Below are 16,020 nucleotides of genomic sequence, written 5' to 3' on the forward strand. Positions count from 1 at the left end.
CTGTTTGATTTAGTTAATTTCAAAGCATGATCACAGCTGGTGCACTGTTTGTTGAATTCCTTGACAACCCAGAGGCAAGGCTCACTCAGAATCAACACACCCTTAAGCAACATGACAACCTCATCTCTGAGTTTTGCTATACACTGTTATATGCTGCACCAGGCTAAGTACAGTTTGGCCAGGTGGCCGATCTTGTCCTCCATTCTGATGCAAACAAAGCTTGAAGACCAATACATAAGATAAGGCATTCTGGAGAAATCCTGTCAATATGATTGCGATAAGTCAACAGGAAAATGGCACCTAATAGCAGGCAAGGCAAATAAATTGGCCACTTACCTGGTACAGGTAATCCTCAAACACAAAGTAGTAGTCATCATTACTGGCTGTGAGTTTCACATCCTAGTGAAAACACCAACAGTGAGAAAGTGGGATATAGATAAATAATATATATTTTTTATATTAAGTAAATCTGTGGATACACAATGCACAAAAACATAAACAAATCCTGCATTTAATTTTACGTTAAAGTTTTCAATCATCCATATTTGACAGCAACGTGAGATACTTGTTTTAAAGAGGTTGCCTTTTGAAAAAAGTTTCCTACCTTGTAGATCAAGCTGTCAACAAGCAAATCATGATGGATGACTCCAGATTTCAACTGCTCATAACGCATGACATCCTGTCCAGAATATAACAGCTTATAGTTCAGCATTCTTTTACTCATTTATTCTTATATATACTACATTGTGTGTGTGTGTGTGTGTGTGTGTGTGTGTGTGTATGTATATATATATATAAAGCATGATATATATGAAAACAAAGAAAAGGTGTAAACTTTTCCTGTTAAGGAAAAGTCAATTTTTCCATACTATACTAACATCAATAATTATGAGAATAATATAGTTTCCTAAAACATTTTAATCATAGCATGTCTTTGGACCATTTATATTAACCATCTGCCCTGGTTAAAAAGTATATGGTATCATGTTATGTCCTTTTTATTTACACAAGATAGATTCAGTCTAGTAAGGTTTGGTGCACTATTGAAACAGACAGCCAAATGAAACCAGTGCAATCATAAACTGAATTCTCCAGGGAAATTCATACTGAAATGTGAAAGAATGGGGTGAGAAAGAAAGATCACAAAGACAAAGACGACAGAAACATAAGAAGTCAGCATACAATAGTTTGGCAGCAAAAAGATAGACATTTAAAATGCCTGCTTTGTGACAGAGAGTCCCCAAAGGACAACACAGTATGCCAGAAGAGAAGGCCTATATGCCATATAATAGGGCCATTTTAAGGTGTTGCATATTGAGACTGAAAATGTATTAGTAGGAACAACATTTTCATTTATAATAAATATTTGTATTATTACAGTAAATTATACCCAACTTTCAAATGTTTATTCTGGTCAGGGTCACGTGGAGGCCTGGAGCCTATCCCAGGCAGCACAGGAGGTACAGGCTGGACAGGATGCCAGTGGTGATGATTATTACATTTAATGATATTTTAGTAATAATAATAAAATGTGTGAAGAAGGGAGTTTGTTTTCCTTCTATATCTAATCAATGGAGTTTTCCAAGACAGCAGATCACATTGGGATCTACTCTTTCAAGTGTTCCTGAGCAAATTAAAACTACCATGTCATGCTCATTGTCCACTTAAAAGTAATACTTTACTTTTATTGTGCTGTTAAAAAAAATGACATTCATTACTGAACAATACAATAGCTCTAAATGAAATGAAAATGTGTATTTATGGAGGTTTATTTAAGTTACCCGGGCTAGAATTTGTATCTGCTTTTATTACTAGACCCCCCTACACATTTTTCTAATAGCAGAGGAAGTATTACATATTTTGTGTATTGTTTACCAATACCTGTGTTCACAGCTATACACCCATCTTCTTCTTGAAATACAGAACATGACTGACACATCATTTGTTTGGCTGCTTTTAAAAGTGAAGAGCGGGGCAGGTCAGAATATGAGTTTTTTTTTCTTTCTCTAAAAAAAATGTATTAATATGGCTCAAGCTTTTCCAAAAATTTTGGAAATTTTTTTTAAACGTTCTTCATGTGGGTCTGATGCATTGAAAACATTGTTGTGGAGTTTGTAATATTCATTATCTACCCCCCCCTCCCCCTGCCCCCAAAGCAATTTTTAGCTTTTGGAACATCTGCCGTTTAATACACTTATTGTAATCCGATTGCCTGTATTTGCTTTTTAAGATGTGGTTGCTGGTTAACTTATATGTTCTTGTTAATTAAAATTTGGTAAGATGTGGTATTCCAAAAACTTTTTTTCTAAAAATAGTTGCCAAAAAGTGGGAGTAGTCTTATATTATTCGGGCCAATACAGTGTATGTTGTTTTGGGGCCATCACAACCGCTTATATTAGGCCCCAACTATCCCGTTTCTGAGACACTGTCCAGGCGCTGTTCAAGCACATATCAATCTTGCCCTACTGACAGGCAGAGTTTAAGCTGAGGGAGAAAACATTTGACTGGTGTCAAATATACAAATGGTAGACTCACAGGCAGCTTGCCACACAGTAAGCATGCTCCGGTAGAAGATAACTCTGCTAAATGGCAGCCCTTTGATTACACTAGTATGCCTAACAGGACAACTCACTGGGGCCTTTCGTAAACAGGCCACAGCTAATTTACTGTGAGGGTATCTGTTTAGGGGAGATATGAAAGAAGCCATTTAGTGGCCTTTTAGGGATGGACTGGTAGATGGGGCGGCTGGAGCAGCTGCCCCAGGACCCGGGCTCCCCCAGCAGCGTCAAGAACAAAACATTTATGAGGATTAAGGTGCTGATATGAACTTGTAGTATGCTGCTTTTGTATCTCTTATTTTTATGAATACAATGTCATTATGATGGAAGTCATACCATAAAAATATTTGGTACAATACATAAAACAATCTTGAAATTTAATAGTTTGCAATGTTTTGTAGTCAAACTATGTAGTCGAGATGCGTATTTAACAAAAAAAAGCATGTTTGTGGAATATGCTAACTGTCGTGGGTATGATGCTAAACTGCATCAGGCCCTGCAAGAGGTCCTCCAACTTGCAGGGAAAGAAATGTTAGGGGTTGGTGGCAGGTTTGCCACTCCAGCCACTGTAAAACACTTCGCAACAGCTGGGTCTAAACAGGAACTACACTCTTCTGCTTTCCGCTGGAGTAGCTCTGCTGCAGCCACCCACAAGAAGGCTGCGCGCATCATGAAAGGTATGCGGAAAGCTTTCGGAAGCCTCGTCCCTGGAAGAGTCGAAACTGTCGGAGAGCTAACAGGGTCAGGCCTGTTGGGCATCGAGGCTGGTGTGGTGCTGAAGTGTCGCCCGCTGCATGGCGGCACTTGGGTCCCAGTTTGAGTCAGCCCATCCTGGTAGGAGCGTGGAACTTCTTGTGTCTCCAGCAAGATGACCATCTTCCTTTGCTGTCAGGGAACGTTGCAATCGTGACCCGGTGGGCCGACTACTTTGAGCAGTTGCTTAAAGCTGATCCTCCGCCTAGGACATTGGACACCTCCAAGGTTTCTTGAGGCTCATCCTTTGATCAGCTGTGAACCACCCAATTTCACTGACTGGTGAATCAGCTGGGGGTAGGGAAGGCTGCAGGAATCTGTGGTATCTCGGGTGAACTTCTCCAGGATGGTGGTAAGGCTGTCCTCCAGGCATTGCAGGCAATCTTTGCTTCCATTAGGGAGTCAAGCATCGCCCAATTCATCGGAAAATGGGACTTGTAGTTCCTATCTGGAAAGTGAAGGGCGATCGCCTGGATTAAGGCAACTACATGGGGATAACACTGCACTCAGTGCTTGGTAAGGTCCTTGCTAGGGTCATCCTTAACAGGATCTGTGCTCGCTTACCAATGACCAGAGCAGTCTGGTTTTATGCCTAAGAAGTGTACCATCAACCAAATCCTGGCACTGAGGGTTCTCATTGAGCGCAAGTGCAAATATCAGCAGAGGTTGTTTGCAGCCATTGCAAATTTTTGCAAAACATTTGATTCAGTTGATCAAGCTGTCTTGTGGGACATCCTGAGACTTTGCAAGATCCCCCCAAAGTTGCTGGATGTCATAGCTGGCTTGTGTACTGGTACTGTGAATGCTGTGCAGAGAAAAGGGAGAACCTCCATGTTCTTCCCAGTTGATTCTGGGGTTCGTCCGGGGGTGAGTTCTTGCTCCTACTCTGTTCAGTGATTGCATGGACTGGGAGTTGGGCAGGGTCGTGGGGCCTCGCAGCAGTGTGGCATCTGTTGGTGAAGGAAGATATAAGGATCTTGATTTACTTGATGCTGTAATCGTCACAGAGTCCATAGAGGATTTGATCAGGGCTTTCAATAGACAGAGCGAGGAGTCTGAGTGTCTGAGATTGCAAGTGTCCTGGATAAAAACCAAGATCAAGGCTTTGAATGACTTCTTAGGCACAGCCATCAGTAATGTGTCTGTCTTTATGGAGAATGTTGACCTCGTTGAGAGATTCACTAACCTTGGTATCGGTCATTCATGTCTCTGGTGACTCTTCCTCTGAAGTCAGTAGACCGATTGGGAGAGTATGGGGGGTCATGAGGTTGCTGGAAAGGGGTACGTGGCGCTGCCAATATCTTTGCAAGAAGACAAAGGTCCAAGTCTTTAGAGTCCTGGTGCTCCCTGTCTTGCTGTATGGCTGTGAGACACAGACTCTATCCAGTGAGCTGAAACGAAGACTGGACTCCTTTAGTACTGTGTTTCTTCAGAGAATCCTTGGGTACCGCTGGTTTGACATTGAGTCACTAGAGGAGTCCCAAATGAGGCACATTACCTGCATTGTGAGGGAGCATCAGCTACGGCACCACAGCCATGTGGTGTGTTTCCCTGAGGCTGATCTGGCTCGCAGGATACTTGTTGCTGAAGACCCGAGCAACTGGACCAGGCCAAGAGGATGCCCACGTAACACCTGGCTGGCCATTTCTGGAAGGTGTGTCTGCCTGGAGGGTTGTCGCCAACCACGATTCTGAAGTTTTTCGTTATGTGGTGGATGTTGCAACACGCTGCATCAGTGCATGTTCCCTAATTTGACCTGAACTGGCCTAGAGTGCATGATGGGTACGTTATTTAGTGGGTACTTAAATTTCATCATCTGCAATTGCTGCAAATGGTGCAGGCAGGCTCTAGGTGTGAACTTGGAAAGGGAGGGGTATGATTCATTTTTGCCTCAGGGCCCACTGTATAATTGTTCTGCCACAGGCCTTTCTAACTCAATCTGTGATACTAGGCCCCTATGACTGTATGAGCTGTTAGTGTGACAGCAAGTGCATGTGTTCATACATTCTGTCACATCACTGTATGAAGTATGTCCAGTCCTCATACCTCAAGGTCATTGCCACAGTTGAGAATGAGAGCCCAAAGGGTAGCTCGGAGGCCAGTGGGACAACCCTGTCGACTGTATTGCTGTGCAGCTGCGCTGTCCTGCTCGCTCACCACTATAAGAGAGATCTGCAGAGTTAATTAATCTGAGGAATTCAAGCACAGTCCTCTAAACGTATCTAATCATGGACATGAGAAAAACAAATTTCCACCCCTCTTTCCTCCATTTTAGTCAGAAGCATTTTTTTTTCTGGAACACAGAGATGTTTGAAGTTCATACCCACACCCAGAAAACATTTCCCAGGCAAGCCTTGCCATTCATCCATAATAACCCCTAACCCCGAGTAAAAACTCTTAAAACTGTGTATGTTCTTTGTTTTTATATGCTGGGCTAAAGTTTGATTAATGTGCATCAAGGACATCAATGTTTACATTGTGCTCAATTTATGGTCCCTGTTAAAGAAGCTTCAGAAAGCACACTTAGACAGCCAAGACAGCACCACTGGAGATAGTGATGGGTGTACGGCCAAGTTTACACAGCACTGGATCCATAGCCATAAGGGGGTGAAGAGTCTTGCACTGAACCATCCCCCAGCTATCATGTCTGTTTCAGTCCTACAGTGTGGACAAATATGCAACCAGTCTCAGAATCACAAGGTGTGACATATCTAAGTGGAACCCAGGCTACTCACCTCGCTTCCCCAAGCGAACATGCTCATTTTCAAAAAGATCTGTACATGGGTAGAGGAAGGAAAGAAAAATTAAAAGTATTTGGGGACAAGGATACTTTTCAGATTCTTTTATCAGCCACATAAACAAATTTCCAGAAAACTTGTGCAGAGACAATTTTTTTGTAAAATATATGCATTTTTAATTTGCAGTTGGTTGACATGACACAGAACCACATAGCTAAACATACTTTGTTTCATTTGCTAAGCTAGTATTCACGTGCTATAAAAGTATTATAAAAGAACCTTTTCACATGCATACATCTGATATAATGCATTCTTTCGGCACTATGGCAACACCATTACCAACTGGTAATACAAAAATGTTGTGTAAACAGACATGTTCTCTTTACCTGGTGTGATATGGATGTTGTCATCGATGCCAAGCTGACTTGTTCCCAGACCTAGTTCTACAAAGACTTTTCTCTAAATAATTAGAAAATTAAAAGTAAAACTTTAATTGTGGGACGACACATAAAAGTATGTGTGTAAATAAAATTGGTTTATTCATTTTCTACTCATCTTAAAAAAGCACACACCATCTCAAGGATATTCTTGACATTAAGGGGCACTTGAATCAGGCCCCAATGAGATTTGCAACTGGCCTCATCACTGCTGTCATGGTTGGCGTTTCGCAAACTGATCAGCATCTGAAACCAAGTAACAACTACATTTGTCCCTCCAATCATGTGGTATGGTCACAGATAGAATGGAGAGAAGTAAAGGAGCTCTACCTCTAAGAAGTCCTTAGGGGCATAAACAGGCCGGAAATTGCTCAGGTCTGTTGAACCGAAAGAAGACAGTAATTTTCCACAAATCAACAACCTGCTTCTGCGTGTTTGTATAGCAAGGGTGGTGGTTATCACTCTAAATACTACAGTTTACTTTACATTTCAACTTGGCGAATGTGCCTAAAAATTATGTTACACTTAAGAGATATCATTGTTATAATATAATGATTTTATATAAATGTTTCACTGAATAGACACATACTTTTCTCAGCAGACTTGCTTTAGACACAAAGCAGACATTGCTGTGTGTAAATAGAGTACAAGTAGAACATACTGCAAATGGTTTTATTTAGTATACATAAAGTGTAACTGCTACATGTAGACCACATGACTTTCAAAACTACACCAATAATTGGAGAAAATAAATTTACTTGAACATTGAGTGTTTGAGAAAGTCAATATTGCAGTGGATATAAAAAGAGCATTGTTTATGGCTCTAGGAAACTAATAAATGAAATGGTGATTTTTCATTATCATAACCTACCAAAGGTGCAAGCTCGTTTAAAACATTAACCTGAACAGATTGGTGCTTGATATCTGCTGATAAATAAAACTCTAATAACATGAATATTTTTTTTCCATCAGAATCTAGTTGTCTAGTTATACTGTACTAGTCGTTGTGGGTAGATAAAAAATGAGAAGGGAAGAAGATTGTTCTCACAATATTACAAGAATGATTTTTTTCCCAAAACAATGAGAGAACATATAAATAAATGTAAAATTTAATTTATAATAATAAGTTTCTTGTTTTATAATTCACCCTCAAAATTAGAAGTAGCTCTACCTCCTCAACCTCTATGGACCAGCCGCCTTTAATACAAAGGTTTGTCAGGCAGGACCATGTGAAGAATGTTGATCTTGGATAAGCCATAAACCAGTCTGGACTATGACGGCACAGCACCTGGCTCATTGGTTCCCATCTCAGTCCACTTGTGGACCAGCTCCTTCTGCTCACGAACTGGCCTCTGAAAGGTCCAGAGCAAGCACAATGTCAAATATCCACTCTTTCTTATTCATACCACCATAACCACTAAACACTTTACCCTAACTACACAACCCACTAAAGCCTTTATCCTGTATCACTGGTGGAACAAAGACCACCTAAATGCTCAGCATTTAAGTTACATAAATCAAGTCAGCAAGGTGTACAAAAGCTTGGTGTGACTCAGGCCATCCACATACTTTATGTGACTATAGAAACTGAACGTACCTTGCGAGCTAATGGGACCCCAAGCTCTGTGCACATGCTGTTTAAGCTTTTCAGTATCCTCTTTTCCCAGCATGCCTGCAGTTAAAATAAATATTCTAAGAACATTTGTTACTGATGGATACAGCACAAAAGAACATCAATGTTGGCTCCCCAGAGTACACTAACTACTGATGCTTACCTGGGCTTTGCGCATGTAAGACAAAGGCTCCTTTGTGTGTTCAGGAGGGGAAACAGTATGGCTGGGAGGGGGCAAACTAAAAGAAGCAAAAAACACAATAAGAATCGTCTTCTTACAGAGTATAACTCAATTATGTTCGTTAGCTTGTTCGTTTAATTCAAACCAGGAATACTTTACCTTCATGTAATTATCATTTTAAGTACAAGCATATTGTTCACATAAAACATGTTCACTATTTGTAACACTTGGTAGTATTTAGTTTCAGTTTTATCATATATTTATTACCACATTGTTATGGGATAAGGCTGAGCATCATGTACATTTTTCTTGTATGAATTATACCACCACTTGAATATTATGCTGATTACTAAATCACACTTTACTGACACCTGTTTTAAAAGATCTCTTCTATTCATCCATCTTCCAAGTGCCTATCCTGGACAGGGTCAGGGGGGCAAGGAGCCTATCCCAGGCAGCACAGGTGACAAAGTAAATCATGGACAAAATGCCAGTTACAGGTAGTGGTGGGCAATATGACAATAATTTATCGTGACCAGTTACAATTATATATACGATAAGCTTTTCAGAGTTATAGCATGAATTATGATGCAACACTACTTAACACTATTATTGCAGTGACAGAACAAATGAGAAAGTACCGATCATATGATGCCTGCATGTTCAGAGACTGCAACAAAGCCAGACTGATGTGAAACATAGCAACTTCAGTCTGCATAACATCACAGAGTTGCTTGAATATCTCACTTCCTTGTCAATTATCTGTCTCAGTGTATTTTTACTTAGTGACTAGATCTTAAACAAAAAAATTTATTGATCTTTTCTAACCACTTAGCGAACCTGTTTTTTTAAAAAAAGCTAAAAATAGTGTACTTGTGTCACATGGTAAACTATGTTTCACAGATGGGTTGGCTAAACCATCAAATAAACAGTGTGCGGTAAATTCAATTAAAATTCAAAAATTTAAGATGAAATTTTTAATCAACTGAAAATTGAAATTAAATTGAAATCTCAAACTGAACTAGAATTTCAGGCCCTTTCGTGCATTCCCCAAGCGCATCAGTGAGCCATGGGCATCCATGACCCCATGTAACAACACATTATGTAATAACGTGTCATTATGTAATAACGACAGAATGCAGCAAATTGAATGATGAAAATGAAGATGATGATAATAATAGAGTAATGTTTCAACATAAAATTAAAATGTAGTCTACAAAGTTGTTACATTTTGTCAAGTTATTACATGACGCGGCATTTATTACATAATGTGTGGTCACACCCCACCACTGATTCTCCAGTTGGTCTTCCTTTGACCACTGTGTACCAGAAACACCCCACAAGACCCTACATTTTGGAGATGCTCTGACTTGCTTGTCTAGCCCTCACAATTTAGCTCTTGTCAAAGTCGCTCAGACCCTTATGCTTGCCCATTTTTCCTGCTTCCAACACATCAACTTCGAAAGTTGACAGTTCACTTGCCTAGCATATAATTGCTCCCTTGACAGGTGTCATTTGTAATGAGATAATCTTTGTACATAAAATCTGTGTAATGTACTAGGATTCCCAAGTCGGTGAAAACTAAGCATTAGCAAACAAACAAAAATTATTATAATGCAAGATCAGTTAAGATGAGCATGCAAACAAATGGCAAAGCAGCAGACAAAAAAAGGACAACAGTGTATTACCAGGATGGCCCTGTCACCCCCTCTTCCCTATATAGCCACTACTGCTATCAAACCTCTCAACCTCTATCTCAAACCCTCCTACAGTAAGTCTTAGGTGCATGTGCACTTCATCATATGACTGGTGTCACAATAAAGCCCAATTTGACATTACTTATTTGCATTCATATACTCGGAGTACTACATTACCATACCTGATGATGAATGGTAGTGCAAGGTGATTGTGCAATGCCATTGCAACTGTCCTATAGGAGCTTTTTGGAAATAGTAAATAAATACTTCTGCTACATGATTTGTTTTAAAATTACTGACAATGACCTGAATGTGAAAAAAGACATGTGAAGTGCATCTGTAAAGCTCATACTGCATCAGGTAAAGAGCCTCTGCAGACAAAGATGCAAGGTATAGGAAAAATCCCCCCTAAGGGCAAATTTATTAAGGGAAAATAAGGGGGAAATATACCAAAGGAGGTAAGCTGAAGGCAGCAGTCCCTTAAGGGAGGTTGTCCCCCCAGATTCACTGGCACAGCCTGCTTGGTTTTTCCTTCTATCCTCACTGTATTTGTATACATGATATAAGGCCGTGACACTGAAAACTGCCGTGGGGCAATTATCAGCCGTGAACCATGCCCTTTTTTTAGTGGCTGCCTGTAAGGAAACCATGGTTACTGGAAGCATGCGTGGTGCTGATTGTGCCCACCTGGTATGCAATGAATTCCAGCTGAGCTACTGCATCGCAATATACTGAACAAATGTTGCTTATTAGCTAAGTAGAGGCAGCACAGTAACAACCCTTCAGCTTCTCTCCTTCAGGATTGTAGGTTTGATTCCCATTCCGGGAGTTTGCATGTTCTGCCAATGTTGATGTCTCTAAATTGCCCACAGAATGTGTATGTCCCATGATCACAAAAAGGCCTACGATGTGATCCACTTAGATTTCCAGAAGGCCGTTGATATTGTATCCCACTAACGGCTCTTGCTTAAGCTCAAAGCTGCAGGGATTTTAGGAACTGTAGCAGCTTGGATCGAAAACTGATTAACTGACGGGAAGCAGCGAGTAATTATTGGAGGCACAATGTCACAGTGGGACTGCGTTCATAGTGGGGTACCGCAGGGTTCAATTTTAGGACTACTATTGTTCCCAATTTACATTAATGATACTGACACCAATACATACAGTTAACTGGTTAAATTTGCAGAAGACACCAAGGTGGGTGGTGTAACATATACTAAACTAGCAGCACAGAGGCTACAGTGGGATCTTGATTTAAGTAGCGATTGGGCTGATACCTGGCAGATGAAATTTAACATAGATAAATGAAAGGAAATCCATGTAGGGAGCAGAAATATATAGCACAGATATTTTATGGGTTCCACTGAAATAAAGGTAGCTGATTATGAAAAAGACCCCAGTTGATGCTTCCATGTCCCACTCTTACGTAAGGAAGCAATAAAAAAGGCCAATAGGATGTTGGGTTACATCTCTAGGTGCGTAGAGTTTAAGACAAGGGAAGTGATGCTACGATTATATAATTCCTTGGTAAGACCCCACCTAGAATATTGTGTGGAGATCTGGTCATCATACCTTAAACAGGACATTGCTGCCTTGGAAAGGGTGCAGTGTAGGGCTACAAGAATGACTCCTGGTCTTCGAGGAATGTCTTATGAGGAGAGGTTAGCTGAGCTGAATTTGTTTAGCCTTCGGCACAGGAGACTAAGGGAGGACATGATCCAGGTATATAAGATTCTAACAGCGGGAGAACATTTTAAAATGAATTTGAGGAAGCACTTATTTACACAGTGTGTAGTTAGAATATGGAATAGTCCTGCTAGTGTAACACAAGCTAAAACCCTGGGTTCCTTTAAACCAGAGCTAGAAACATTTTTAACAACTCCGAGCTATTAGTTAAGTTCTCCCCAAATGAGCTTTTTGGGCCGAATGGCCTCCTCTCATTTGTGAATTTCTCATGTTCTTATGCATCACGGAATAAGTTTAGGCTCACCATGACCCTGACTGGTATACAACAATGGATGCTCAGATACTCTTAAATGCCTTTAACATGCTCCCAGATCTCCATAAACTGTTAAAACCATAATTTAAAAGACTACGGTTTTATTACTGTATTTATATGTATCCTTTTGCTTTTAAACCTGCATATGACATACAACTGTACTGGGAAAGACCTATACTGTCATAGTCTCAATAAGGTGCTGGAAACATTCCTTAGAGACTCTGTTTTATGTTGCATAACATAATTGGTGAGGTTTTGTCATCCACACATTCATGCTATAAATCTATCATACCACCACATTCCAACGGTGCGTTGAAAGATACAGATCTAGTGACCAGGAAGGCCATTTAAGTACACAGTAGTCATTGTCATGCTCATGGAATCACATGACTTGTGCTTTGTCGCATAGTGCATTATTCTGCTGGAAGGAGCTATCAAAAGAAATGTAAATTGTGGGCATAAAGGGACACACAAGATCAGCACCAATACTCAAATAGGCTGTGGCATTTGTGCAATGTATATTGGTATTCAGCAGCCCTCTGTGTGCCAAGAAAACACATCATTATAGCACTATCAACAACTTGAAATGTTGACACACTGCTAGTTGGATCCATGGCTTCATGTTGTTTATGCTGAATTCTGATGCTACCATCTGCATCTCATATCAAAAATCAAGATTTATCAAACCAAGCAACATTTCTCCATTATTGAACTGTCCAGCTGTGGTGAATCTGGGCCCACTGAAGCTTCAGCTTCCTGTTCACAGCTGCCTGAAGTAAAACCTGATGTGGTCATTTCCTATTATAGCCCATTCACTTCAAAGATTGACATGTTCTTTTTTCAGATATGCTTTTCTGTTCATGATTATTGCAAAATGTGATTCATGAGTTACTGTAGCCTTGGCTGCCCATTCTTCTCTGACCTCCCATTAGAAAGTATTTCCACCTAAAGAACTGTCACTCATTGGATGTTTTTTTTGTTTTCTGCACTGTGTAAACTGGATGAGACCATTATATGTGTGAAAATATCAGGAGATTAGCAGCTAACAATACTCAAACCAGCTGTTACCAGCAAATTTTCTTCCAAGTTATTTCTAACATTTGATCTTGATTGTATGCATTAAGCTGCTGTTCAGGAATTCGGGCTTGTAGACCTGGTGGCATGATGTACCATTTAAACATACAGGTAAACAAATATAAAATGTGACTGGTCCACATCTTCACCCATATAATATATTTGGAATCAGTGTCTGAGGCTCCCCTTTTCTTTCCATTTCAGAGAATGTTTTGGTGAACAGTAAAATTATACACTGCCACTCCAGTTACCAGATTTTATCCTAGCAAAATGTTTCTGCAAGGTTTTTCCAAGAAAAAACATGGCGAATTTCATAGAACATCCCTCCAACAGAATGTAACACAAATAGAATCTATTTCAAGTCACAGCAAAGCTGTCCTCTCTCTCTTTCTCTCTCACTCTCACACACGCACGCACGGACACTGTATATGGCATATCTGTTATTTTTTTTTCTTCTGTTGAAATGTTACAAGCGTCTCACAGGATAATGATTATGACCTGTTGGCTGTAATCATTTGCCTGATACATTGTGTTGTATATTTAATCATTTTATCACTTTCTACTTCAATACAGAGACTATTTCTAAGACCAATATGTGTTGTACAGAAACAATAAGCTTAGCTATTTATAAGAAAACTAATCTCTCATCTTTATAGAAAGATTTATTATTATTATTATTATTATGAACTAATATTATTATTAGTTGAAGTTCAACTTACACATTTATCATCAATATAATTTATTAGTTTTAGCTAACTGAAAACACTACAAGGTAGTCATATGCTATATTTTCTATAATACACAGTCTAGAGAATGTCACGGATAAGATCTTTACAAAAATGTGTGAAATCTTTTAAAATTTTATGCGTCTGCGACAGTCCAAAAACACTTTATTCTATTTACTACTCACGTGTGCAACTCCCGATAGACTGCATTCTGCAGCTTTCTCTCCCATCCTGTTAAAGAGAGCATTTCAATATACCAAGAAACGAAACTATTAATCTGATGCCATGGTTTAAAAAGTTGTTACTGGTACATTGATGTAAATGTATAGTGAAAGCCTTCTCCCCCAGTTTATGATACACTGATATCTAATAACCAATCACCAAATCGTACAAGAATTTTGCTGAAATTCTGAAGCAAATGACATTTTTATACTTCAGTGTACATTGTGACTGTTCTTTTTAACTCACTAAAATTATTATTTTATGCCCATCCAAAATTTAATATTACGAATTGCTGTCAGATAATTTACAAATTCGGTCAGATATTCAGAAAACTGCACTCCGTCGACGTGACGTAAACCACTGCATTGTGAGTCCAAATGTAGCGATTTAGAAAACGAGCTAGACAGATACAGGAGAAGATTAAAAAAATGCTTCCAAAGACACAAGCAGCATTTACCAGTTTCCTTTAGAAAACTCCGTACGTCATCTTTGAGACACTCGCGTTTAATCTCTGGTCTGTGTAAACATTCCTGCAAGAAAAATGTCACCATGAACCATGAAGATATATGAAATATATTCAGTGTTAACAAATATTCACTCAGCTAAAAGTATTTCTTGTGACAAGTATTATTTATCTATAATATTTACCAATTGTTTCAAGTTTTATAGTACAAAGGAACGGTTATCTTAAATTCTGATTATTTTTTTTTAGCCATGAGTCTATTCAGCTAGCCAAACATTTCACGTGTCCCTAACCAAGCAATTCCTGATACATAATATTTAGTTATACGGAAATTGTTTTAATACTTTGTTTACAATAAATTTTCGTTAGAATTTGTGTTGATGCATGTTAAATCATCAGTCATTTCAAGACGCTAACTAGTTGGACGTTCAGAGGGTTAACATGACATAGCATTACACGTTACTTACTTTGGCCTGTTTTTCCAGGTGAGAATGTAAATGATTGCCCTTTAGTCGCTGGACAACGTGAGCAATTATGTCCACCCCCACTTCATCATCCATCACGTACTTTCAATTAATGTTATTTTATTCCGGGGAACAATCTTATTTCAGCAGTCCATTTGACTTCCGCTCCATTCGCGGTAACTAAGCAACTGCGTGGTGAGTGCCAGCCGAAGAAATCGCCGACGGAAAGTAGAGATAACGAATATCAGTTCCTAATAGTGGTGCTGCCCACACAGATGTTAATGCGGATTACTACTAACTACGAAATGGTGCTACTCTTTGGCGTGTAATTTGTTCCGTGATGATAAAAGGACATGGTCCTTTCAGTGTATTGGGTGAATATTGATAAATTGGGACAGTTCTTTAAATTTTACTTTCTGTCTCATCTTAAATATATTATTATTTATTATAAATATGAAAACAAAAAAAGTATTTAGTGTTGAAAACTCTAGAACTGAGATTAATAGACCATAGAGGCGTAGAGATATAAGTGTACCAAACGTGTAAGTGTCCCAGTTTACCCTTTGTCCCACTTCATCAGTATGCACCCTATTTAACTGGACTGCATTGTAATACCTATATAATACATCGTATAAGTACTTAAAATCAGGATATCTATTGTTGCACTTAATTGCTGTTATAACGATAAAGCGAATAATATTGTGGTCCTGCACAGGGATCGCTGCAATAGTGTTTGTCTTGATTTTATCTTGCTTTACTAAGTATAACATATACAAATGCATACACAATATACTATTTATTAAGTCTTGAAATAATGGAAATTAAACATACTGGCAGGCTTATAACCGGATATATTACGCGTAGAGCATATCTGTCAAACGTCGTGGTAAGAATGGTTCAAACTCTCCGATAAACGGGGGGAAATAACCAATTTCTCTCAGCACTGTCTGCTAGGCTCTGAAATGTATACAGCGAAAGACTGGGACAGCTGGGTGACCACATGCCTTCTATGTCTGCGTTTCCACAGACAGTTATTTTTTTCTGCATGATTCATTGTATTGTGCAATTAATCCTGATTATGACAGTTTTATCACGGA

The 16,020-nt window shown here is 39.2% G+C and overlaps 1 protein-coding gene across 2 annotated transcripts in view; it reads right to left on the minus strand.

The window, feature by feature from the left end:
- The window catches only part of tbc1d19 (TBC1 domain family, member 19), a 36,049-nt gene extending 20,930 nt beyond the window's left edge, over nt 1–15,119 (minus strand). For both annotated transcript variants that reach the window (XM_048971902.1, XM_048971901.1), the window contains exons 1-13: nt 14,927–15,119; nt 14,454–14,526; nt 13,960–14,005; nt 8,262–8,337; nt 8,084–8,158; nt 7,775–7,838; nt 6,817–6,863; nt 6,622–6,732; nt 6,436–6,508; nt 6,047–6,085; nt 5,358–5,470; nt 605–679; nt 337–399 (exon numbers count right to left, since the gene is read on the minus strand). In XM_048971902.1, coding sequence (XP_048827859.1) covers nt 337–399; nt 605–679; nt 5,358–5,470; nt 6,047–6,085; nt 6,436–6,508; nt 6,622–6,732; nt 6,817–6,863; nt 7,775–7,838; nt 8,084–8,158; nt 8,262–8,337; nt 13,960–14,005; nt 14,454–14,526; nt 14,927–15,019 — 948 coding nt within the window. In that variant the 5' untranslated portion in view covers nt 15,020–15,119. The remainder of the gene's footprint in view (nt 1–336; nt 400–604; nt 680–5,357; nt 5,471–6,046; nt 6,086–6,435; nt 6,509–6,621; nt 6,733–6,816; nt 6,864–7,774; nt 7,839–8,083; nt 8,159–8,261; nt 8,338–13,959; nt 14,006–14,453; nt 14,527–14,926) is intronic.
- Nucleotides 15,120–16,020: the final 901 nt, after the last annotated feature.

The sequence above is a fragment of the Brienomyrus brachyistius genome, chromosome 12, assembly GCF_023856365.1.
Source record: "Brienomyrus brachyistius isolate T26 chromosome 12, BBRACH_0.4, whole genome shotgun sequence".
NCBI lineage: Eukaryota > Metazoa > Chordata > Actinopteri > Osteoglossiformes > Mormyridae > Brienomyrus > Brienomyrus brachyistius.